This window comes from Ailuropoda melanoleuca, chromosome 1 (genome assembly GCF_002007445.2).
Source record: "Ailuropoda melanoleuca isolate Jingjing chromosome 1, ASM200744v2, whole genome shotgun sequence".
In the NCBI taxonomy this organism is placed as follows: domain Eukaryota; kingdom Metazoa; phylum Chordata; class Mammalia; order Carnivora; family Ursidae; genus Ailuropoda; species Ailuropoda melanoleuca.
In genome coordinates this window covers 79,667,755-79,691,402 of record NC_048218.1, presented here as the reverse complement: position 1 = coordinate 79,691,402, position 23,648 = coordinate 79,667,755, and the positions used below count along the sequence as shown (strand labels likewise).

At 51.0% G+C, this 23,648-nt stretch overlaps 1 protein-coding gene and 2 non-coding genes across 12 annotated transcripts; all 3 read left to right on the top strand.

Moving 5' to 3' along the window:
- Positions 1-4,493: 4,493 nt before the first annotated feature.
- Positions 4,494-23,576, top strand: EIF4G1 (eukaryotic translation initiation factor 4 gamma 1). Of its 10 annotated transcripts, XM_034661749.1 has the most exons (34): positions 4,494-5,023; positions 5,249-5,342; positions 5,641-5,727; positions 6,223-6,243; positions 6,819-6,995; positions 7,221-7,320; positions 8,416-8,528; positions 9,342-9,434; positions 9,638-9,704; positions 9,992-10,822; positions 11,111-11,178; positions 11,349-11,369; positions 11,466-11,652; positions 11,977-12,110; positions 12,232-12,390; positions 12,552-12,740; positions 12,932-13,129; positions 13,356-13,502; positions 13,731-13,967; positions 14,160-14,264; positions 14,388-14,547; positions 14,751-14,851; positions 15,454-15,556; positions 15,804-15,906; positions 16,137-16,369; positions 16,726-16,844; positions 16,965-17,137; positions 17,643-17,768; positions 17,903-17,984; positions 19,505-19,603; positions 19,717-19,851; positions 19,962-20,043; positions 20,184-20,324; positions 22,949-23,576. In XM_034661749.1, the coding sequence occupies exons 2-34, from the start codon at positions 5,283-5,285 to the stop codon at positions 23,131-23,133; spliced, it is 4,836 nt and encodes a 1,611-aa protein (XP_034517640.1). In that variant the 5' UTR covers positions 4,494-5,023; positions 5,249-5,282; the 3' UTR covers positions 23,134-23,576. The 10 variants fall into 10 exon arrangements, with proteins under 10 accessions (XP_034517640.1, XP_034517641.1, XP_034517639.1 ...); XM_034661750.1 differs by lacking the exon at positions 11,111-11,178 and having other exon boundaries at positions 4,495-5,023; positions 11,281-11,369; positions 12,555-12,740; XM_034661748.1 differs by lacking the exon at positions 11,111-11,178 and having other exon boundaries at positions 4,495-5,023; positions 11,281-11,369.
- LOC117795566 lies at positions 10,876-10,945 on the top strand. The gene has a single exon (XR_004619635.1). It is a non-coding gene; the product is annotated as a small nucleolar RNA SNORD66 (small nucleolar RNA).
- LOC117795565 lies at positions 14,598-14,673 on the top strand. Its single transcript, XR_004619628.1, has one exon. It is a non-coding gene; the product is annotated as a small nucleolar RNA SNORD66 (small nucleolar RNA).
- Positions 23,577-23,648: the final 72 nt, after the last annotated feature.

The window sequence follows — 23,648 nt, the reverse complement described above, 5'->3', positions numbered from 1 at the left end:
CACCAATGCACGCCCACCTCAAGCCCATCATTCCCTGACTTTGGGCTAAGGATCCCTGCTCTAAGAAGCAGCAGAGTCAGCCTTACTCTTTAACTTCTGTGCTACTGAATGAAAAGGACATCTTTTTTTTTTTTTTTTAAGATTTTATTTATTTATTAGAGCAAGCGAGCACAAGAGCGGGGTGAAGAGCAGAAGGAGAAGTAGATTCCCTGCTGAGCAAAAAGCCCAATGCAGGGCTCGATTCTGGGATCATGACCTGAGCCAAAGGCAGATGCTTAACCGACTGAGGCACCCAGGCGCCCCTGAAAGGGACATCTTTATCTCCTGTGATCTGTCTCTCTTGGAAGCCTGCTGTTAGAGAGATTGATCATGTTAACATCTACTTCTGTGCTGTCTTTGTAGAAACTGGGTGCAACAAAGGTTGACCCTGACCTTCCTCTTAGTGTAGCAATGGGAAAAAGGAGTAGCCTCCTTCCTGGAATGTAATCACTTTTGATCTTCAGTGCTCCTTCCTGGTGGGGTTGGTATGAGTATGGCTATGCTGCCAATTGGGGCCTGGACCCCTGTGGATGCAGTGCAGAAGAACATATGGCCCTGCCAGATAATCAGCTAACTAACCAAGACTTTCTGTGGGTTTAGCTTCCGAGCAGTGCATGACACTTAATAGGTCTTCTATAGGGGCGCCTGGGTAGCGCAGTCGTTGGGCGTCTGCCTTCGGCTCAGGGCGTGATCCCGGCGTTCCGGGATCGAGTCCCACATCAGGCTCCTCGGCTGGGAGACTGCTTCTTCCTCTCCCCTGCTGTGTTCCCTCTCTCGCTGGCTCTCTGTCACATAAATAAATAAAAAATAAATAAAAAATAGGTCTTCTATAAAAATAATGGTTCTACATACTTCAGAGCTCTCACAACAGCTTTGAGAGGTAGGTATTATCCCTGTGTTTTGGTGAGGAATATAATTGGAGAGAGATTCAGTAACTTACTCAAGGTCACATAGTAAGTGGTGGAGCCAGGATTGGAATCTAAGTTTGACTCCAAAGCTTATGCCCTTATTACATTAATCTGTGTCTGTAGCCTTGGAGCCTTGCAGACCCCCTTTTAGTCCAAGGTCTTGGCTAGCTGAAGAACGGCAACTTCGGATTAGTGTCTCTATTGTCTTCTCTCTGTTCTTATTTGGCAGCCTGTATAAAACCTGTATGAAAAATCGAAGTATTGGACTTGGGAGTCAGTGGACTTGTCAAACCCCTTTAATGGGATCTTCTGTGGTCCTGAGTAGATCAGCATGTCTGTTGAGACTCTGTTGCATGTAAAATGGGGATATGGTAATTGCCTTCCTTGATAATCCAATGGTGGCAATGTTAAGATAATTTGGAGGGGCGCCTGGCTGGCTTAGTCAGTGGAACGCGTGACTCTTGATCTTGGGGCTGTGGGTTTGAGCCTTATGTTGGGTGTTGAGATTACTTAAAAATAAAATATATGTATTTTAAAATATTTATTTATTTAATTTAGAGACAGAATGCGTGGTGGGGAGGGGCAGAGGAAGAGGGAGAGAGAAACTTAAGCAGACTCTGCACTGACTGTAGAACCCAACACAAGACTCGATCTCACAACCTTGAGATCACAACTGAGCCAAAACCAAGAGTCAGATGCTTAACTGACTGTGCCACCCAGGCAGCCCCAAAAATAAAATCTTAAAAAAAAAGATAAATTAGAAAGTGATTTGTAGGGACACCTGGCGGGCTCGGTGCAGCATGAGACTCTTGATCTCAGGGTTGTGAGTTTGAGCCCCATGCTGGGTGTGGAGCCTACTTAAAAATTAAAAAAAAATTTTTTTAAAGAAAGTGATTTGTAAACTGCAAAACAGTCTAAATGAAATGATAATTCTTTCCCAAATCAGTGAGTGTGCTTTAGAGTAAAATTTTCATAATGACTCTTAACCTTTCATGTTCAGTCATTCTTTGAACAAATATCAGTGGAGCTTTACTCTGCACTGGACATTATTTTAGCTTGTGGGGATGCAAAGATACTGGAAAAAAACAAAACCCTATCCTCCAAAAGCTTACTTAATGGGAAAGAAAACAATTGTGATATATTGTTATTGATACTGTAGTGGAGTGTGAAGAAGTTCCCATGGAATCCTTGAAATAGAGCCTAAGTGTCTAGGTAGGTCAGGGGAAAATTTTGAGGCAAGTGAGACCTGGAGGAAGATGAGTTTGTCCAGAGGAAAAGGGCAGAATATCGCTAAGGGGGTACAAAAAGAAGGAAGGTGGAAAAGCTATTTATTTTCAGAAACCACGGATAGTTTGCTTTGGCTAAGTGTACAGGGCCAGGAAAAAGTGTGGAAGGAGATACAATCTAAAAGAGACACAGGCTCAGATCAGGTTTAGAAGAGCTTTGTTGTTCTAAGAAATTGACAGTGTCTCTCAATGGAGACCACTGAGAGCAGGAAAGTCACATCAGTTATCTGGGTAAGGAACCTCACCATGGAGGCTTGGGAGACCAGGCAAAAGAAATAAATGCCTGAACCAGGGCATTAGAAGTGGGGAAGGGCAGAGGAAAGATTTTTTTAAAGATAATAGGACTTGAATTTGATCCAAATACCAAGAGGACCTGGTGACTGATTAGAGGTAGTACGTGGATGGCAAGGAATGTAGGACGAATCCCAGATTTTCAGGTTGGGCACTGTTCATTGAAAAAGAATACATGGGCACCAACATGTATGGGGTTGAGGTGGAGGACTCCTGAGTAGGGAGAGATGACAAGTCCCTATCTGGGCAAACACAGTTTGAGGGCCTGTGGGATGATCAGGTGGAGATGTCTTTTAGGTGGTACCTTATTCTAACGGGTTTGAGAGAAAGGTTTCTGAGTTAGGAACAGATTGGCATGTAGGCAGTAATTGATTTTTTTTTATTTTTATTTTTTAGTGATTGATATTTATATATTAGTGTGCTTAGGGAGAAAGAAATTTGAAGAGTAGAGAAAGGTGTCTGTCATACATGATGAAGTCACAGAACCAAAATGAAGAGTCTCAGAACACTAGATCTGAGTTTTCATTCTCACTATGTATGATTCCTCCTCCGTGAATCTATTTCGCTCTCCTTTGGAGCTTCAGTTCCTCATATACAATGGGAAGAATGCAATCTGTTTTATAGGAAATTGTGGAGACTGAGATTACATAGGTCATATATATATATATATATTAAATGACCACGTTATCATTGGTACAGAGAAAGTGTTTTCTTACCTTCTGAGATTATATGCGTGCACATGCACACACCCACAGATCGTGCACAAGAGTGTCTTTGCCATGTACGTAGGCACTGTTTCAAGCCCTTTTCACATAATTAACGTCTTTAATCTTCACAATCCAATAGTATTGATGTTATCACTGTGAGAGAAAGCACAGAGGTTAAAAGTTCGGACTGAGCCAGACTGCCTGGTTTCAAATCTTCCCATTTTACAACAGTTATTAAGTAGGTAGGTAGTAGGTACATGGCTGGGAAGTAGCAGAGTTTGGATTAAAACCTAGACTATATGAGTAACGTGGATTTGGCTCTAGGACAATTCCTCCTGGTGCCAAAAACCTTTTGGTTGCAGGGCAGGAGTTTTGGGTTTACTTCTTCCGTCATTATTCTGAACTTTCCATGACTGACTTTTGTCCCCCCCTGGGAGTGGCTCATCTTCGCAAGGCAAATTTACTAGTATTAATTCCTTAGAATGTTTCAGTCCTTTTAGCCTGGCATTCAGTTGAACAGGTATTTCAATCACTTTATTTTCAAAGGCTGCATAATTTGTATTTCTTTTCATATTTGTATCATGATTTATTTAGGCAGGACTGAGTCTTCAATAAATTTCGGTATTCTCAGCACGCCCCCCTCGCCCCGCGCCGCCGCCCGCACTCGCCTAGTACTTAGTATGCACTCAATAAATGCTTGTTCAAAGAATGAATGAACTAAAGAACCGCAGAACAGAGACGTAGTGGGGGGTCCGGTCTGGAAGTTCCAAAGTTCGGGAGGGGACAAGGGGGCGGGCAGTGACTGTCACATGACGAGGCGGGGCAAATCTGCTGTACTCCGCGGCACCGGGCGCAGCTCCGCCCTCTGCGCCGGTCACGTGGGGGCGCCGGCTGCGCCTGCGGAGAAGCGGTGGCCGCCGAGCGGGATCTGTGCGGGGAGCCGGAAATGGTTGTGGACTACGTCTGTGCGGCTGCGTGGGGCTCGGCCGCGNCCACCCTGCGCAGCCGCCCCGGCGCCCTGGCCCCGCGGCCCAAGCCCGGGCCCCGGCCCGGCAGGGCCCGATCCCTGGCCCACGTGTGCCCGGCCTGGCCCGGCCTGGCGCTGCTGGGTGGGGGTGGGGGAGCGCGGGGTCGGAATATGCGGCCCCCGCGGGCTGGTAGGGTGCCGGGTTTGCTGGCCGCGAAGTGCCACCTCGGCCTGACCCGAGGGGGCCCCGCAGGCGCAAGCACCGCGGCTCCCAGCCCACCGCCCCCTCCCCCCTTTGCGGCCCGGCCGCCGGGAAGTGACACGTTGTTCTTTGGCACTGGCCGGCGCTGCGCAGGGAGGGCGCAGGGGAGGGAGGCGGCAGCGGCGGGCAGGGAGGAGCCCCCGGCCCCGCCCGCCCTCCGGGCCGACCCTCACTTGCTAGAAACCGGCTTCTCTTCGGCCGCCGCCCGCCTGGCCTTTTACGGCCGGACTCCCGCCTTTCCTGGCCTCCGCTCCTGGGCGGCGGCAGGCCTCGCGTCTGTGCCCGTGAGGGTGCCCCCGCGGCCACCCGCGGCAGGCGTGCCTTGTGTGCCCCTGGGCCTGGTCCCGAACCCGGTGTCCCCAGGTGGGGGGTGGGGACACCACGGCCGAAGCTGCTAGCTCCGTTTGTGATCCGGGAGCCTGGTGCCAGCGAGACCTGGAATTTCCGGTCTGGTTGGTCTTGGGCCCCGCGGAGCCAGGTTGATACCCCTCACCTCCCAACCCCAGGCCCTCGGATGCCCAGAACCTGTAGGCCGCACCGTGGACTTATTCTTAACCGAGGGGGTGAGTGAGGGGGCTGTTTCAGCAGACCGGGGGGGGGTGGTTGGAGGTGATGCGGGTTTGACAACGTGTTGGTGGGGACGTAAGATGAATCTTTTCTGCTCCTTCACCCCCTTCGCGCCTCCGGGACTCGGTGTGGGACCCAGCCCTTGCTTCTACCCCTCCCCCACTCCATTTGCCTTAAGCTTGGGTGCCTTCTCCTTTCCGAGCTCCACTCTTTCCCAACAGGTGCTGGGGGGACCCTGATGTGGCACCAAATGAAATGAACAAAGCTCCACAGCCCACAGGCCCCCCACCTGCCCCATCCCCTGGACTCCCACAGGTAATTAGGGAGGAATTAGTAGAGACTGGGGTGGGGGTGGGGGAGATCAGGCAGCTGGTCAGGAACAGGTTCCAACCTCTGGATTTTCCCACCCCCATCTGTGTCAGGGCAAAGTGCAGCTTCCTGCTGCCAAATTGAGACAGGGCCCCTGGGCTGTTCCCAGGGGCTGTCATGGGGAAGAGGGGGCATGTGGACTGCCGAAGCTCTTGCCACAGGTCTGCTCCCCTTACTTTACCAGCTTAGGTTTCTGCCCCACCCGGGTTTCCCCTCTTGCTGAACTCTGGTCTCCCCCCTTCAGCCAGCGTTTCCCCCGGGGCAGACAGCACCGGTGGTGTTCAGTACGCCACAAGCGACACAAATGAACACGCCTTCTCAGCCCCGCCAGGTGAGGGGCTGTGGGGAGGGGAGTAGGGGGCCTGGGTGGGAGCCATGGAAAGCTTAGGCCAGTTTGGGCCTAGGATGGAAACTATGGAGGCCCTGTACCTGCCCCAATTTCCTGACGGTTGCTCAGTGTTCTTTCTTGCGGCTCTGCACTTTGTGCTGTTGATTACTTACCGTGGCTGGCCCCTTGGGGAGTATGGAGTCGGTGGGGGTGGCATTACTAGGGGTCCTGGTGCCTTGAGAATTGGGAGCAGTGCTTTGGGCCCTGCTGCCAACTCCTGTTTTCCTATTTCCTCCTTTTCCTGGGAGGTTGAGTGCTCCATTCCCCTTCCCTTTCTCTTTGCACTCTGGCGAGATAAATACTCCTGCTGGTTCTTGCCTTTCTCTGTTCCCTAAATTCTTCCTAAGTGGGAGCATTCTTGTCCTACTGCCTTCATTTTCCACCCCCCCCATCACCTTGGGGATAATTCTCTTCTTTCCTGTCCCCATGTGCTCTCAGGGAGGATTCAGGTCTCTGCAGGTAATACTCCTTTGCTAATCTTGGACCCTTTCTTGTGGTCTCACCCTTAACTTCCACCCTAGTCAGGGGCTAGACACAGGGACGGGGTCTTCAGGGTGGAGACATGTTTGCTAAGGTCCTCAGTCTGATGCTGACCGATGCATGTTAGGGGCTAGATCTTGGCAGAGTGCATATCTGGGAACTGGGAGACTTGCATGTTAGTGGTTAGCTCCTCTGTACCTTAGGGTGGAGCAGTGCATGCTGGGGAGTATGTTGCCCAAAAGGGCTTTACTTAGGCATGATGCATCTGGGTGTTAGGAACCCTTTGCAGAGGGGTAGCCTGGTAGAGGTGACATGAGTATGCACGGCAGTGAGGGAGTAAATATTCATGGAGTGCAAAGCGCATATCTGAATGTGGAGGGTATGCGTGAGTACAAGAGGCCACTTAACCATCAGTTGGTCAGGTGAGTTAGGATTGGCCCCCGTACTCCAAAGCCCCCAGTACTTCTCTCCAGTCTAGAGACATTGTGGAGTGGCCATTTTGCTGTCCATTTCCTCCCTTGCCCAACACCAACTGCCTTCCTCCCCCTTGACAGCACTTCTACCCTAGCCGGGCCCAGCCCCCGAGCAGTGCAGCCACCCGAGTGCAGAGTGCAGCCCCCGCCCGCCCTGGCCCAGCTGCCCATGTCTACCCTGCTGGATCCCAAGTAATGATGATCCCTTCCCAGATCTCCTACTCAGCCTCCCAAGGGGCCTACTACATCCCTGGACAGGTGAGGTTGGAGGCCTGGGGGCTGGAAGCCATGGAACCTTACACCCCAACCCTCTTCTCCCCTATCCTGACCCTCCACTCCCGTCACTTCTGCAGAAGTGGGACTTTCTTCTGGTCATTGCCCACAGTGGCTTGTCCTGTCTTGCCCTGCATTCTCTTTGTAGTCTGATATGGTACTCATAGCTCCCTCAACTCCTCTCCCCTCCTCCTCCCCCTTCCCCACCAGGGGCGTTCCACATATGTTGTCCCGACACAGCAGTATCCTGTACAGCCAGGAGCCCCAGGCTTCTATCCGGGTGCAAGCCCTACAGAGTTTGGGACTTACGGTAAGCAGGGGAGGGAGTTAGGTGAGAGTGAGTCCCAGGGAGCATCTAAACTCACCTGCGAATTCCTAGACCCTTCCTAGGCTCATTCCTCAGTCTAAAAATGATAGGGTTAGTAGGTAGTAGGAATTGGTGCTTAATGTGAAATCGGTGTTGGGTGGGGGTTTGGGGGGCAGGGAGTGTTTTGTCCTATTGGTAAGAGTTGGGACTCCTCCCTGTGTTCAAGAATATAGGATCAGGCACAAGTTTGAGGGCCTCTTAGTAAACGTTCCCTGTGACACTTGTTCCATGGTTGGTGGGAGCCCATGTAACGTGGATTTGGGAGGTTTTGTAGCTGTTTTTCATTTATATTCTAGGAAAGGATTAGTCTGTTCTTTATGGCAGTGGTTTCCAAAATTTTTTGATCATCTATCAGGAAAAATTTTGAGTATGTACCTTTAATACATGTATGTTTTTGTTTGTTTATACATATGCGTCATTTAAAGAACACACTTAACGTTGCTTGTCAAAAACAAGTGGAGATTATGGATGAGATTAAAGAACACATCCCATTTTGGAGACCATTGCTTTAAGGAATTAATTTTTCCACATCCTGGGCCTGGTTCATAATGTTACTCTTTGTTTCCTTGCCCCTTAGCAAAGGGCTGGAGACTGGAACTGGACTCAGGTTGAGTGGAACTGGGTTGGCAAATCTGTTTTACTCATTCCCAGCCAAAGACCTGATTCTGTTTTAGGTTAAGTAGTTGCTGCTCCCTCAGGATACGTGTGTGTGTTGCTGGGGGTTGGGGGCATACATAATACCTTATAGGGTAGAAGAGAAACAGAAGTCCTGGTAGTGGTAGCTGGTATGTGGTGGGGAAGGAGTGCCTGTCTACGAGGTGTGTGTATGTCAGTGTCAGGAATTCTTGTAAACGCAGTTCAGACTGGTTCCCCAGCTTTGATAGACACCTCATTCCCTTGGGGAGGTGGGTGGGGCAGGGCAAGGGGCCGGCTGTGGGTGATGAGAGGTTCTGGGGATGGGAGGCGTTCAAGCAGGCGTTTGTATGTGGTTGGGCCCTGACGCTGCCACCATTCTTCCTTTCTGTGCCCCCCCTTAAGCTGGCGCCTACTACCCAGCCCAGGGTGTGCAGCAGTTTCCCACTGGTGTGGCCCCCGCCCCAGTTTTGATGAACCAGCCACCCCAGATTGCTCCCAAGAGGGAGCGGAAGACCGTGAGTAGCAGCAAGGGGCTCTGGGACATGTGGGAAAGGGAGAATCAAGGTCAGGCACATTGTGGGTCAGGGAGCAGAAAGTTGAGGAGGGAGATCTTCAGCTGGGAGTGGTTAGAGAATGGAGATCTGTGAAGTGCTCAGGTTCTTTGTAAGGAGTAAGACTTCGGTGTAGAAGCGGCTCATGGGAAGACTAAAGAGACTAGTGTGGGAGTTCCTGAGAGACCCAGGTTCTGGGGGTCCATAAGATCTGTGTTTGGTTTTGGGTTTCTGGTGGCTTGTCTTGGAAATGGTTTGTTTTCTGTGGCCCCACCCCCCACCTCCCAGTCCTGGAAGCTCTTGAGGCCTCCGCCTCTGCTCAATCCTCAAGCCCTGGGCGTGGTGCCCAGAATAGGGTGCCAGGGCTGGGGAAGCCGCTGAGTCACCCTGGCTCCACCCACTGGATCTGGGCCCTGCCCCCAGAGATCAGGCAGACTAGCCACAAGTGAGCTGTATGGGTGCTAGATGGGGGTCCTGGGCCCCATGGTGTGCAGCCAGCGACTTGGGCACTCTTGGTGGGGCAGGGCTGAGGGAGGGAGGGGCATTGTGATGTACGGGGCTGCTCTGTGAGGTCAAGGGTCTCTTAGGGGTGGGGGCCGGGGTAGGGAGTACAAGATGAGCTGGATGGGTTGACAGTAGAACTCATGGGGTTCCTGGCTCCCACCCACCTGCTTCCCAGTGGGGGGTGGGGGGTTGGCCTGGAGTCTTAGGAGTGGGGCAGGGTGGAGAGGTGGGCTCCTCCTGTTTCCCACTCATCCCGGAGCTTTCTTTCCCCAGATCCGAATTCGAGATCCAAACCAAGGAGGGAAGGATATCACGGAGGAGATCATGTCTGGGGCCCGCACTGCCTCCACACCCACCCCTCCCCAGGTATTGTCTGATCTTTGAGTGAGGCCCTGGCTAGGATGGCTGTTCTGACCTGGGTTCCCAAGTCCTTTGATCTTTTCTTTCAACTAAGGGATTTCTTTCCCTGCCTTCCTGGATTTTTAGGCAGAGTTAAAGTAGAAATGGCTCTAATAGAGAAGGGTTGTGGGCCTTTTAGGGCAAACTTGGTAACCCTTTGTGTCCTGCAGACGGGAGGCGGTCTGGAGCCTCAAGCTAATGGGGAGACACCCCAGGTTGCTGTTGTTGTCCGCCCAGGTAGGTAAGCAGGTGGGGCAGAGCTTTTATGGGGAAGGGCTTGTGACACTTTCAAATGCTGAGGAGGTGGAGTAACTTGACCTGGGTGTCAGAGAAGAATGACCTTAGGTTTTAGTAAGTAGTGGGATTTTGCGAGTGGATCACATGTTGGGTGAGAAGGGAAAAGGCTTAGGTTGGATAAGATTGTGGGGGTGGGTGTTAGGTTGGGAATGTCTTGGCTGGGAGGAGGAGGAACAACAGCAGTGAAGACCTGCCTTTAATTACTTGTCTTCTTTCCTGCGGTGCAGATGACCGGTCCCAGGGAGCAATCATTGGGAGCCGGCCGGGGCTGCCTGGCCCAGAACACAGCCCTTCAGAATCCCAGCCTTCATCGCCTTGTCCGACCCCATCACCACCCCCAATCTTGGAACCGGGGTCTGAGCCTAATCTCTCAGTCCTCTCCATTCCTGGGGACACCGTGACAACGGGGATGATCCAAATGTCTGTAGAAGAATCCACCCCAATGCCCCGTGAAACTGGGGAGCCATATTGCCTCTCTCCAGAACCCACTCCCCTCGCTGAACCCATACTGGAAGTAGAAGTGACACTTAGCAAACCGATTCCAGAATCTGAGTTCTCTTCCAGTCCTCTCCAGGTTTCCACCCCCTCTGCATCTCACGAAGAGGAAATTCTTCCTGAACCGAATGGCATGGTCCCATCTGAGGATCTGGAACCAGAGATGGAGTCGAGCCCAGAGCTTGCTCCTCTCCCTCCCCCAGCTTGTCCCTCCGAATCCCCCATGCCCATTGCTCCAACTGCCCAACCTGAGGAACTGCTCAACGGAGCCCCCTCGCCACCAGCTGTGGACTTAAGCCCAGTCAGTGAGCCAAAGGAGCAGGCCAAGGAGGTTACAGCAGCAGTGGCTCCCCCCACCGTCCTCTCTGCCACTCCAGCTATGGCTCCTCCAGCTACTTCCCCAGCACAGGAGGAGGAAATGGAGGAAGAGGAAGAAGAGGAAGAAGAAGGAGAAGCAGGGGATGCTGAAGGTCAGAAGGGAGGAGAGGAACTTCTCCCCCCAGAGAGCGCCCCTGTTGCAGCCCACCTGTCTCAGAATTTGGAGGCAGCAACCACCACCCAAGGTAAGGTGTGGTTGGATGTAGAAGTGGGGCGGGCCAGAGGTGTGGTTTTTTCTCTTTATTGATGACCTCTCATTTGTGTCACTGTTGTCTGGGTCATAGAAGCCTTTTGATGGAGCCTAAGAGATAAAATTCCAAGATTTAAGGAATTTTAAGTCTAGAGTAAATGTAATGGAAAGAGGAAGTACTGTAGAGTAGCTGCTTTTTTTTTTTTTTTTTTTTGGGTCTATTACCCCAGGGATTAGGGGTACTCTCCAAGTTATTCCCATTTTTTTTTTACCCCCCAAATAGTGGCGGTTTCTGTGCCAAAGAAGAGACGGAAAATTAAGGAGCTCAATAAGAAGGAGGCTGTGGGAGACATTCTAGANTTTTTTTTTTTTTTTTTTTTTTTTGGGTCTATTACCCCAGGGATTAGGGGTACTCTCCAAGTTATTCCCATTTTTTTTTTACCCCCCAAATAGTGGCGGTTTCTGTGCCAAAGAAGAGACGGAAAATTAAGGAGCTCAATAAGAAGGAGGCTGTGGGAGACATTCTAGATGCCTTCAAGGAGGTAAGGGAACAGAAAGTAATGGAGGAGAGAGAGGGCAGAGTTTGGGTATGAACACTAGTCATACTGCAACCAAAATGGAATATTCTACGGTTACAGGTGAGCCCAGGAGTACCAGAAGTGGAGAACCAGCCTCCTGTGGGCACCAGTCCTGGTCCAGAGCCTGAGGGCAGCAGTGCACCCCCGAGGCCTGAGGAAGCAGACGAGACTTGGGACTCAAAGGAAGACAAAATTCACAATGCTGAGAACATCCAGCCCGGGGAACAGAAGTATGAGTATAAGTCAGGTATGCTGGGGGTGCCTGGGTGGCTCAGTCGGTTAAGTGTCTGTCTTCAGCTTGGGTCACGATCTCAGGGTCCTGGAATTGAGCCCCACGTTGGGCTCCCTGCTCAGCGGGGAGTCGTCTTCTTCCTCTCCTTCTGCTCCTCCACCCCACTTGTGCTCTCTTTTTCACTCTGCTCACTCGTGCTCTCTCTCTCAAATTTAAGTAAATAAAATCTTTAAAAAAAAAAAAAAAGGTATGTTAAAGTCAGGGTTGAGAGGGGTTGCGTATTCTTGCCAGGGCCCCAGGAGACAAAGGTATGATTGGTTCATCTTGTCTTCCTCGTAGATCAGTGGAAGCCTCTAAACCTTGAGGAGAAAAAGCGTTATGACCGTGAGTTCCTACTTGGCTTTCAGTTCATCTTTGCCAGTATGCAGAAGCCGGAGGGCCTGCCCCATATCAGCGATGTGGTGTTGGATAAGGTTGGTAGACTTGAGGGGGAGGGTCCATTTGTGCTGGCTGGCTGGGGGAGGAGCCTGAGGTCCTGAAAGAATAGTCAGGAGCCATAGCCTGTTTCTCATGCCTTCCCTTTCCTCTTTGCAGGCCAATAAAACACCATTGCGGCCACTGGACCCCCCTAGACTTCAAGGCATAAATTGTGGTCCAGACTTCACTCCTTCCTTTGCCAACCTTGGCCGACCAGCCCTCAGCAACCGTGGGCCCCCAAGGGGTGGGCCAGGTGGGGAGCTGCCCCGAGGGCCGGTGAGTGGGACTGGCTAGAGGGACAGATGGTCATGGGGGCTTGGGGGCTGGCTCCCTTGTCTTGCTGGGGGGAGGGGGACCCTGCCCTGGTGATGTGTGGAAGCAGTGTCACAGGTTGTGCTGACTTGCTCTGTCTTCACTCGGCCTCACCCCTTACTTAGCAGGCTGGTCTGGGACCCCGGCGCTCTCAGCAGGGTCCCCGAAAGGAACCCCGCAAGATCATCGCCACAGTGTTAATGACTGAAGATATAAAATTGAACAAAGCAGAGAAAGCCTGGAAACCCAGCAGCAAGCGGACGGCCGCTGATAAGGATCGAGGGGAAGAGGATGCTGATGGCAGCAAAACCCAGGTACTGGCCAGTGCTGCTTTTGCTCTCTGTTTCTTCTCTTCAGGGTCTGCCTTCCAGCTCTGCCCTCTTTGTTTCTGTCATCCTTATCACTAGTGGCTACCTGAGTCCATACTACCCTCTCCCATCCCTCCCAGTGACCCCTTGTTCTGAGAACTCACTGGATTCTGTGTCTTCTCTGTCCTCTCTCCCAGGACCTGTTCCGCAGGGTGCGCTCCATCCTGAATAAGCTGACACCCCAGATGTTCCAGCAGCTGATGAAGCAGGTGACACAGCTGGCCATTGACACTGAGGAACGCCTCAAAGGGGTCATTGACCTTATCTTCGAGAAGGCCATTTCAGAGCCCAACTTCTCTGTGGCCTATGCCAACATGTGCCGCTGCCTCATGGCGGTTAGTTTCCACTGTTACTAAACCTTGTGGTCTAGTTTCCTATTTCTCTTCTTCCTGAGACTCCTTGAGTCCAGCTTCTTGGTTCTCTTCCAGCCTGTGCTGTTGAAGGCAGCCAGGAGGCAGCAGAGTGGGGGCCAAGGGTCTTTCTGCGTTAGGTAGCTGAAGACTCTTAGAGGGTCTCCCCGCTCAGGACCAGTCTAAATGTGACGTTCTCTCTGACATACAGCTGAAAGTGCCCACTACAGAAAAGCCAACAGTGACTGTGAACTTCCGAAAACTGTTGTTGAATCGATGTCAAAAAGAGTTTGAAAAAGACAAAGATGATGATGAGGTTTTTGAGAAGAAGCAAAAAGAAATGGATGAAGCTGCTACGGTAAGAGAAAGCGCCAACTCAGTGTCCACCCACCTAGTGGCTGCCCTGCTGTAGAATGGGGTGGGGGAAGGTAAAAGGAGGCTGGGGGTGATGGTGTTTTGGGGGTTTCTCTGCCTTAAGACAGAAATACTTGCTGCTAGGGTTACGAATCCAGATAGTGGAATATAGAAGGGTTTTAGCCCAGTGTCTGGGTATCTTTTTGATGGATTTCTGTCCTATAACTGTCAGGCAGAAGAACGGGGACGCCTGAAAGAAGAGTTGGAAGAGGCTCGAGACATAGCCCGGCGGCGCTCTTTAGGGAATATCAAGTTTATCGGGGAGTTGTTTAAGCTGAAGATGTTAACAGAGGCGATAATGCATGACTGTGTGGTTAAACTCCTTAAGAACCATGACGAAGAGTCACTTGAATGCCTTTGTCGTCTGCTCACTACCATTGGCAAAGATCTGGACTTTGAAAAAGCCAAGGTAGGGGTCCTGGGATGTGGAATGGCACAGGCTAAAGTGCCTGGGGCCTGCTGTCCCCTCACAGGCTCCTTGTTGGGCTGCCATGTGTGGGCCACTGAGCCGCAGGAGCTGAGGGTCTGAGGAGGGTCTGGGCCTGCAGTTGGGAGTTGAGGTGTTACAAGTTCCTGGCCTCATCCCTCTGCCTCTTCCTAGCCCCGAATGGATCAGTATTTCAACCAGATGGAAAAAATCATTAAGGAAAAGAAGACTTCATCCCGAATCCGCTTTATGCTGCAAGACGTGCTGGATCTGCGACGGGTGTGTGTCCTCTCCTTCCCACTGCTGGTCTGCTGCCTGTACGCTATAGCCCCCAGTTCCCAGCATTGCTTTGTCTGGCTTTGGTGATATAATTATCTTGTGGCTGGCCTTCTGTCCCCACAGAGCAATTGGGTGCCACGCCGTGGGGACCAGGGTCCCAAGACCATTGACCAGATCCACAAGGAGGCTGAGATGGAAGAGCACTGGGAACACGTAAAAGTGCAGCAACTGATGGCCAAGGGCAGCGACAAGCGTCGGGGCGGCCCTCCAGGCCCACCCATTAGTGAGTCTGAGGCTCAGATTGAGGAGGGGGGCAGGGTGAGGGGTTAAACTTTCCACTGATGACTTCTTGTTAGTGCCACGTGTCTGGGCCACTGAGACCACATGATGGAACTGAGGATCTGAGGAATGGGGGCCTGGAGGCGGCCCCAGCTGATAGGGGTGCTAAGAGGTACTCCTTATTGCAATATGCTCTTTTTGTCCCAGGCCGTGGCCTCCCACTTGTGGATGATGGTGGCTGGAACACAGTCCCTATCAGCAAGGGCAGCCGCCCTATTGACACCTCACGACTCACCAAGATCACGAAGGTAGGGGGGTGTATTGGAGGGAGTGGTGGTGGTCATGGGAGGGTAAAGAGGGATCAAACAGGCATTGAGCCTAGGTTTGGATCTTGGTCCCCTCACTTTCTAAGTTGGAAAGGTGACGGCTGAATTTTTCTTCTTGGACTCACTGGTTAGATTGCTAGAGACAGGACTTCCAGCTCAAGGGTTGTATTCACATGTCTGGGCCAGTGGTCAGCAAACTCCCACAGCAAATCTGGCCCACTCCTTCCTTCTCTATATGCCACAGCTAACAAGTAGACTTAATGGTTAACAGTTGAAAAAAATAAAGTGGATGATATTATGTGATATGAAATTACTCAAAATGTAAATTTCAGCATCCTTGGTTTTATTAGAACACAACCATATTCATTCCCTTTAAGTATTATCTGTGAGTGCTTTTGTGCTACAGTGGCTGAGTGGAATAGTTGAAATAGACACTGTATGGCTCGCAAAGCCTCAAGTATTTACTATTTGGCCTTTTACAGGAAAAGTTTGCCCGGCCCCTGGTCTAGGCCATTTGCTACTATGTAGCAGTGGGCTTTGGGCAGATCAGACTCATGACTTCTCCTATCCCTTTCCATCCTCAGCCCGGCTCCATTGATTCTAACAACCAGCTCTTTGCACCTGGAGGACGATTGAGTTGGGGCAAGGGCAGCAGTGGGGGCTCAGGAGCCAAGCCTTCTGATGCAGGTATGGAGGCCACTGTAAAGAGTTGGGTGGCTGTTAATTCTCTTTCTTGAAGGCAGAGCCTTGTTTGTAGGGGAGGCTTTTGCTACAAAGTGGTTAGGTAATAACAGGAGGCCTATGCTTGGGACTAGGGACTGAATGAACAGTGTTTGTGTTGGGAGTGTAGGACCGAGTGTCCTAAATTGGTGAGTAGGAGATAGAAGGGAAGAAAGTGGGAAGAGATTTTGATCTGGGCTTTCTGCCTCCCCAGCATCAGAAGCTGCTCGTCCAGCTACTAGTACCTTGAACCGCTTCTCAGCCCTTCAACAAGCAGTACCTACAGAAAGCACAGATAGCAGACGTGTGGTACAGAGGTGAGGTTTCCTGGGTGTTCTTTGTTCATCACACGGGAGTACTATGATTGGGCTTTGGTGGTTGCCATAGGAATCCTCACACCTGTAATGCTCAGAGCCCCTAGCTACATTGGGGCACATTCCTGGTGGCAGGAACTAGGCCTGATAGTCGCTCAGCATGTCGGGTAACTATATGAGAGCGCCGCCTAGGTGGTACAGGTGAGAGGTGACGTGCCTGTTTTTTTCTCCAGGAGTAGCTTGAGTCGGGAAAGAGGTGAGAAAGCTGGGGACCGGGGAGACCGCCTAGAGCGGAGTGAACGGGGAGGTGACCGTGGGGACCGGCTCGATCGCTCTCGGACACCTGCCACCAAGCGGAGCTTCAGCAAGGAAGTGGAGGAGCGGAGTAGAGAGCGGCCCTCCCAGCCTGAGGGATTGCGCAAGGCAGCTAGCCTCACAGAGGATCGGGACCGCGGGCGAGATGCTGGTAAGGGGTTGGGAGAGGAAGGGAAAGGTATGGGTTTGGGACTAGCCAGTCTACAATCTTCAGAGCTCTAGGCCTTTCTTGCTAGGAAAATTAGAACTGAAGAGTCTCCATGGGGCACCTGGGTAGGTCAGTTGGTTAAGCATCTGCCTTCAGCTAAGGTCATGATCCCTGGGTCCTGGGATTGAGCCTCACATCCGGCTCCCTGCTCAGCAGGGAGCCTGCTCCTCCCTCCCTCTTCACCCCTCCCCTTCCACTCCTGTTCTATTTCTCGCTGGCTCTCTTGAATAAATAAATAGTCTTTAAAAAAAAAAAATAAAAACAACTAAAGGGTCTCCAATTTGTTCTTCCCCCTTCAGTGAAGCGAGAAGCCACCCTGCCCCCGGTGAGCCCCCCGAAGGCTGCGCTTTCTGAGGAAGAGCTGGAGAAGAAATCCAAGGCCATCATTGAGGAATACCTCCATCTCAATGACATGAAGGTAGGCAGTGGGTGGGGTGTGAGTGACAGCAGAGTGGGCGGGACATGTGCTGACAGGCATGGAGTATGGGGTCTGGACCCCATGGTGACTGCCCTCTCCCTCCTGCCCGCACCCCTGCAGGAGGCAATGCAGTGTGTACAGGAGCTGGCCTCACCCTCCCTGCTCTTCATCTTTGTGCGGCATGGCATTGAGTCAACACTGGAGCGCAGCACCATCGCTCGTGAGCATATGGGGCGGCTGCTGCACCAGCTGCTCCTTGCCGGGCATCTCTCCACTGCTCAGTACTACCAAGGGTATGCCTCCTGAGGGCCTTCTACTTTTACATACCCACAGACTTCCCTCCTTTGTAGGACCCATGCAACCTTGGATAAGAGTGTAGGTTCCTCAGGCCATCCTGGTCAGCGTACTTTTGACAGGGGTAGGGTATACCATGTGAGAGCAAGAGTGTGGCCTTAGCTTGAGATAATTGTCCCATGTTTAGGAAGTGTTCTCGAGGGGCTCCACAGTCGATCCTTTAACAATGCCATGTTGCCCCAGAAGGAGGGTGGGGGTCCAGCTTGCGTTTCCTAGAGTTCCTTAACCTTTTTTTTTTTTTTAAAGATTTATTTTTATTTGAGAGACAGACGGGGGGGGGCGGGGAGAAAACCCTCAGACTCCCCGCTGAGCGTGGAGCCTGACATAGGGCTCAATCCCAGGACCCCAAGATCATGACCTGAACTGAAATCAGGAGTTGGACGCTCAACTGACTGAGCCACCCAGGTGCCCCTGGAATGCCCTGAGTCTAAATTCCGTTTGTAGGCTGTATGAAATCTTAGAATTGGCTGAAGACATGGAAATTGATATCCCCCACGTGTGGCTCTACCTAGCAGAACTCATAACGCCCATTCTGCAGGAAGGTGGGATACCTATGGGGGAACTGTTCAGGTAAGCCCCCTTTAGTGGGATTCAGGGGAGGGATATATTGGCAGGTTCAATGCTGGGGTTTAGGGAGGGATGGGGTAGTGTACTGACAGGGCTTTGGAGGCTATCAACACTCATTATGTTTTTTTTCCCTGTAGGGAGATTACAAAACCTCTGAGACCCCTGGGCAAAGCTGCTTCCCTGTTGATGGAGATCCTGGGGCTTCTATGTAAAAGCATGGTAAGTGAGAGCCTTTTGGGGGTGATGTGTCGGGATTTTTCCTCCCACCATGCGGTTTTGGCTGGTTGCTATGACCCTGATGCCTCTGGTCCTTTGGTGGGATGGGGTTTAATGGTGATGGTAGTGCTGTGTTGGTACCTGGGAAAGAAAGCATCGGGGCTGGCACTCTCAGACCAGTTCCTGTCATGAGTTCTGGGCAAGACTGGAGGAGAATGGCAATCTAAGATCTTAAGCCCTTGATTGATTGATTGATTCAACTAGCATTTTTTTAAACATTTGCCAAGCACATAGTAGGCACTGGGAATAAAACACAGGAAACCAGCTGGAAGAGAAAAGGAATGACAGCTTAATAAAAACTGTGAAGTAAAGCGTGAAATAAAATAGTCGAAATGGAGTGTCTTGAGTATTGTGGGGTTGCAAAGGAGTGTCTCTTTGACGTCCATGAGGGAAAGTTTTCCCAGAGGGCGCTGGAACTGTTTTGTGAAAGCTAAGTGGTGACTAGCAAATGTCACAGGGAAACAGGAAAAGCAAGTGGGTGGGGCACTCTGTGGTCTCAAGAGCTGGGAAGAGTACTTTCAAGAGTTTAGCTGCCCCTGGGGCCTGGACAGATGAGACTTGAGTGGAACGGAATTGTTCTTTCAGTGTCCTGCTCATCCTTCTAGGTAGAAACCTGTATTAGGGTAGTTTGTGTTTTAAAAAAGAGAGGCGAATTGAACCAGTGTGTATTTCATAGACTCTGTGGTGCAGCAGGTGATAGGACATGCTATTGCTACAATGTTAATAAAGAAAAGACTTAGGGTCATTTGTTTAAATGTAATGTATCAACTGTGAGATGACTCAGTGGCCTTAGAATAAGCATCTTTAAAATTTGTGAGCTACGGTAGTCTTCTTAAGGGTTAATGTCATCCTGAATATCTGTTGTTACAAAGAGTAATGTCTTCAGAATCTCTTGTCCCCTCACAGAAATGGGCTCAGACTGTTATTGATGCGAGGATTTCTGATTTGCAGTGGGGTTGTGGGGGAATATATCTGCTTCTAAAATTTTCTGGACTTGGTAACCAAAAAGCCATATTTGTTAGAAGTTGTCCTCTCCCGTGAGCATTTGTTAGCTTGGAATAAGAAAAAACTAAGCTCTTTTAGAAAAAGAAGTGTGGAGGAGTGTGGAAGGCTGAGGTGAGGTGTTAGAATTTGGTCATTTACCTTTTTCAGTAAAGATAATTCTGTGAAAGCTAATTGACCTCTTCTGTAGAGGCTTTTAGGCTATTCTCCGCCCTTCTCCCCTCCAGTTTTCTGGCACTGTGGTAGATGATTTCTTGTGTCTTTGGGTGATCATTTGGCTGATGTCTATGTCCAGTACTAGCCTGTAGGCATGGAGAGACTGTGCCTGTTTGGTATCTCTGTAACATTCTGAGCCTCTAGCAGGCACCTAGTGCTCTTTAAGTAAATATTTGTTGGGTGACATTTATGGAGCTAGGTCTGGGAGGGAGAGAAGTTTGCTGAATTGGTCTTGCATTTTCCAGGGTCCCAAAAAGGTGGGGACACTGTGGCGAGAGGCTGGACTCAGCTGGAAGGAATTTCTACCTGAAGGCCAGGATGTCAGTGCATTCGTCTCTGAACAGGTTTGTGGCTGGAGTTAGGCTAATTCTAGCATTTGGGACTGGCCATTCTTCTTCCTCTTCCCTCAGCACACTCCGTGTGGTACACTCACCTCCTGACTGGGGGTCTTTTGTAGAAGGTGGAGTATACCTTGGGCGAGGAGTCCGAAGCCCCTGGCCAAAGGATGCTCTCCTCCGAGGAGCTGACCAGGCAGCTGGAGAAGCTGCTGAAGGAGGGCAGCAGTAACCAGCGGGTGTTTGACTGGATAGAGGTATGGCTTCCCTAGGTGTTGGGAAAGAGGGATAAAGGAGAGGTCGTTCTTGGTGTGCGGGTCGAGGGCATGGTTCAGAACTTATGGGCCATTTGTTTCTCTCTGCACAGGCCAACCTGAGTGAGCAGCAGGTAGCATCCAACACACTAGTTAGAGCCCTCATGACAACTGTCTGCTATTCTGCAATTATCTGTAAGAGGAGCCAGGGAGATGGTGGGGCAAGGGTGGGCCCAGCAGGCAAATGGAGGGAGGGAGGTTTCGGTCTTTGCCTCGTATTTGTGGACCAGGCTGAGGGTGCATTAGTCCACTTAATTCTGTCTTCTTCCCTGTAGTTGAGACGCCCCTCCGAGTGGATGTCGCGGTGCTGAAAGCTCGAGCGAAACTGCTACAGAAATACCTGTGTGATGAGCAGAAGGAGCTGCAGGCGCTCTACGCTCTCCAGGCCCTTGTAGTGACCTTAGAACAGCCCGCCAGTAAGAGCCAGGCTGTGGGGGGGGGGGGGCTGTCAGCAGGGGGCACTCATGGAAAGGGTCTCAACCCAAGAAAGGGGGTGGTCCCTGGAGAGCAAAACACCCTGGTGCTTGATTTCTTCCCCCTGCAAGGGTTTGTTTCCTTGCCTACAAATGGAAGGAGTTAAGACTCAGCTTTAAAGGCTAACTGACTGCCATTTTGTGCATAGCCAGCTGTTAGATGCCAGGAGCACAGAGATGAAAAGCAGTAACACTTACCTAAGTACCCAGTGCTCTTGTGGCCTAGCAGGGGGCTGAGAGGCTCTTCTCTCCTTGCCTCATTTAATTCTCACAACTATTGTTTAAAGTATATATTGTTATACCCTATTCCATATCGGGAGACTGAGGTTTAGGTTAACATGCCTGAGACTCTGCATTTGGCAAATAGGTATATGCCAGGGCACTGGGACATTGGCAGTGATTAAGTCAAGCACAGTGATGTGTTATCATGGAGTCTACCTGTGGTGATGAGTGTTGGAAGATGGGTCCTGCGGGGTACTCTCTAGGGACACCTAGTGTAAGGGATAACGAGTAGGAATTGACAAACGGCAGCCAAATGACAACCACAGACGTCAGGGGGATACTTGAAATGAAGGAATTGTGTGTAAAGGAAGGCCCTGAGGCAGGAATGACTTGACACGGGTAAAAGAACTGCGCCAGGAAGGTCAGTGTGGGCAAGCGTAGCAGCGAGTTGTGTGTGAGGCAAGATGGGGCTGGAGAGATGGACGTGGGCCAGGTCCTGCTGGGCTGTCTACACCATGGGACGAGTTTTGGCCTTCAGCCTAAGGATGGGAAAAAGCTTTGTGGAATTTTAGTTTTTAGATCATCCTGGCCATTAGTAGGAAGAGTGGTTTGGAACGGGGTGAATGTGAAAATGGCAAGAGCAGCAAATTAGGAGCGGGTTGTGTTGCTGGTGGTTCGAACTTGCTGGTGGCAGTGGAGCTGGGAGTTGTGTGGTTACAGTTAACACTGGCGTGGTGGGAGAGGTCATGAGAACAAGGAAATTATATGGCTTTCAGGATGCTTTCGGCAGGTGAGGGGATGGTGTGGTACCATTGGCCTGGGGGGTTGGAAACACTGGATCAGGTTAAGTTAGGTCATAATGAGTTTGCAGTCCCTGGGTGGGGGTAACAGATGTCAGGTAGACAGCTTGGTATGGGAATTCATTTGGAAAGGAAGAGGTCAGGGTTGGTGGCCAATCTGTGAGAAGCTGGCACAGGGCAACACATGCAAATCTCCAGAGGATATGGGATTGCCTGAGGAAGAGTGATGAGAGCCTGGGATAGAACGTTGAGGAAGTAGAGGACCCACAGGTAGGGATCAGAGGAGGACAGGGCCCTATGAACAAAGGACAAAGTGATTTTAGGAGAGGGAAGTGGTTTGTAATGTTAGGTGCTACTTGAGAATTCCATAGGAACAGACCTGAACATTTAGTGCCGGAGGCCACTTTGGCATAAACAGTATTTGGTAGAGCAGGGGCAGTCTGGGTTGGAAAGGACTGAGTAATACTTGACTGAGACAGGAAGAAAGGAAAACAGCAAGTGTAGACAAAATCTTTGAATTTAGTGAATCTCTTGTCCAAAGACAAAATCTTTTGTTTGACTGTAAGAGATAGTGGTTGTAAAGGAGGCCTTTTGTGTTTAGATGGGAGAAACTTGGGCTCAAAAATATAGGACAGAGTGGATAATTGATTGTGTAGGGTCCCCAGGGTGGGTGTGCATGGAATTTGGAACACAAGTTTGGGATAAATGCTCTGCTGCTGTAGGATAGGTTGGGGGGTGGTGGTTGTGGATTTGAGGGTGTGTGTACCCTGAGGAACACCTGGCTTGCTTCTTCTCATAGATGGCTGTCAACGTTTCATCTAGGCCTGGACCCAGATCCGAGGCTTTCTTTATTCAGAAGAAAATGTATTCGCTACTTGGTCTCCCTTTGCTTTTGGAAAATTTGGCAGTGGAGTGTGGGGGTATGGGATAGGTTGTGTTCAGGGCTTACAGGACAAGTGCTTGGGAAGGCTTAACTAGTAGCCAGGATGGGGAGAAAGAGGGTCAGAGCAAGGGGTGCTGGAGCTGAGCCTAAAGAAATTCAGTAGGGAGGTGACAAGAAAAAGGATGTTTCTGGCAAAGGATGCAACACATGTAAAAGTGTCAAGGCCAGAGAGGATGTGTATGTTCAGGAGATAAGTGGAAAATAAGAGGATATTGGGATCCAGAGTTTGCCAGGATCTGTAATGGGGGCCAGGTTATAAACCCTTGACTTTGGTGAGTGATATATCTGGGACTTCACGTCATTCCGAAATTGAGGAGTACCAGTTCTGTGTATGGTTTTCTCATTAAATACATCACGAGTGAAGCTGCTGAGGTGAAGCTTGGGCAGGTTTGTAAGGTTTTGCTGTGACTCATTACCATGCACCAATTTCTTAGATGATGAGATTAACATCTTGTTAGAGACCCACCTAGTCACTCTGGAATGCTCAGACACACAGATAATCAGGATGGTGGGTCCGGCCCTTGTTTTAGCAGTGGAGCCTGGGAATGGAATGGGGTGGCTCTGGGTAGCACTCCTCTTAACTGCTGTCGTCCTGCCTGCAGACCTGCTTCGGATGTTCTTTGACACGCTGTATGACGAGGATGTGGTGAAAGAGGATGCCTTCTACAGCTGGGAGAGTAGCAAGGACCCTGCTGAGCAACAGGGCAAGGGCGTGGCCCTTAAATCTGTCACAGCCTTCTTCAAGTGGCTTCGTGAGGCGGAGGAGGAGGAGTCTGACCACAACTGAGGGCGGGTGGGGCCGGGGACTTGGAGCCCCATGGACACTCGGATGGCCCGGCCAGCCGCCCGGACTGCAGGGGGGCGGCAGCAGCGGCGGTGGCAGTGGGTGCCTGTAGTGCGATGTGTCTGAGCTAATAAAATGGCTGAAGAGGCAGGATGGCGTGGGGCTGCCTGGGGCCCCCCCTCCAGGATGCTGCCAGGTGTCCCTCTCCTCCCCCTGGGGCACAGAGATATATTATATATAAAGTCTTGAAATTTGGTGTGTCTTGGTGGGGGGGCACCACCGCCTGCCCCTGGGGTCCTTTTTTATTTTCTGAAAATCACTCATGGGACTGCCGTCCTCGCTGCTGGGGGCATATGCCCCAGCCCCTGCACCACCCCTGCTGCTGCCTGGGCAGGGGGAAGGGGGGGGGCACGGTGCCTGTAATTATTAAACATGAATTCAATTAAGCTCACTGCCTCCCTGCTTTATGGCCTGCTCCCTCTGGAGAAGGGGTATGGATAGGTGGGCAGCCTCCTTTC

Coding starts and splice junctions, on each gene's coding strand:
- EIF4G1 (XM_034661749.1), top strand. CDS start 5,283: ATGAACAAAGCTCCACAGCCCACAGGCCCCCCACCTGCCCCATCCCCT. Junction 9,435..9,637: donor CCACACCCACCCCTCCCCAG/GTATTGTCTGAT, acceptor TGTGTCCTGCAG/ACGGGAGGCGGTCTGGAGCC. Junction 20,044..20,183: donor CTGCTATTCTGCAATTATCT/GTAAGAGGAGCC, acceptor TCTTCCCTGTAG/TTGAGACGCCCCTCCGAGTG.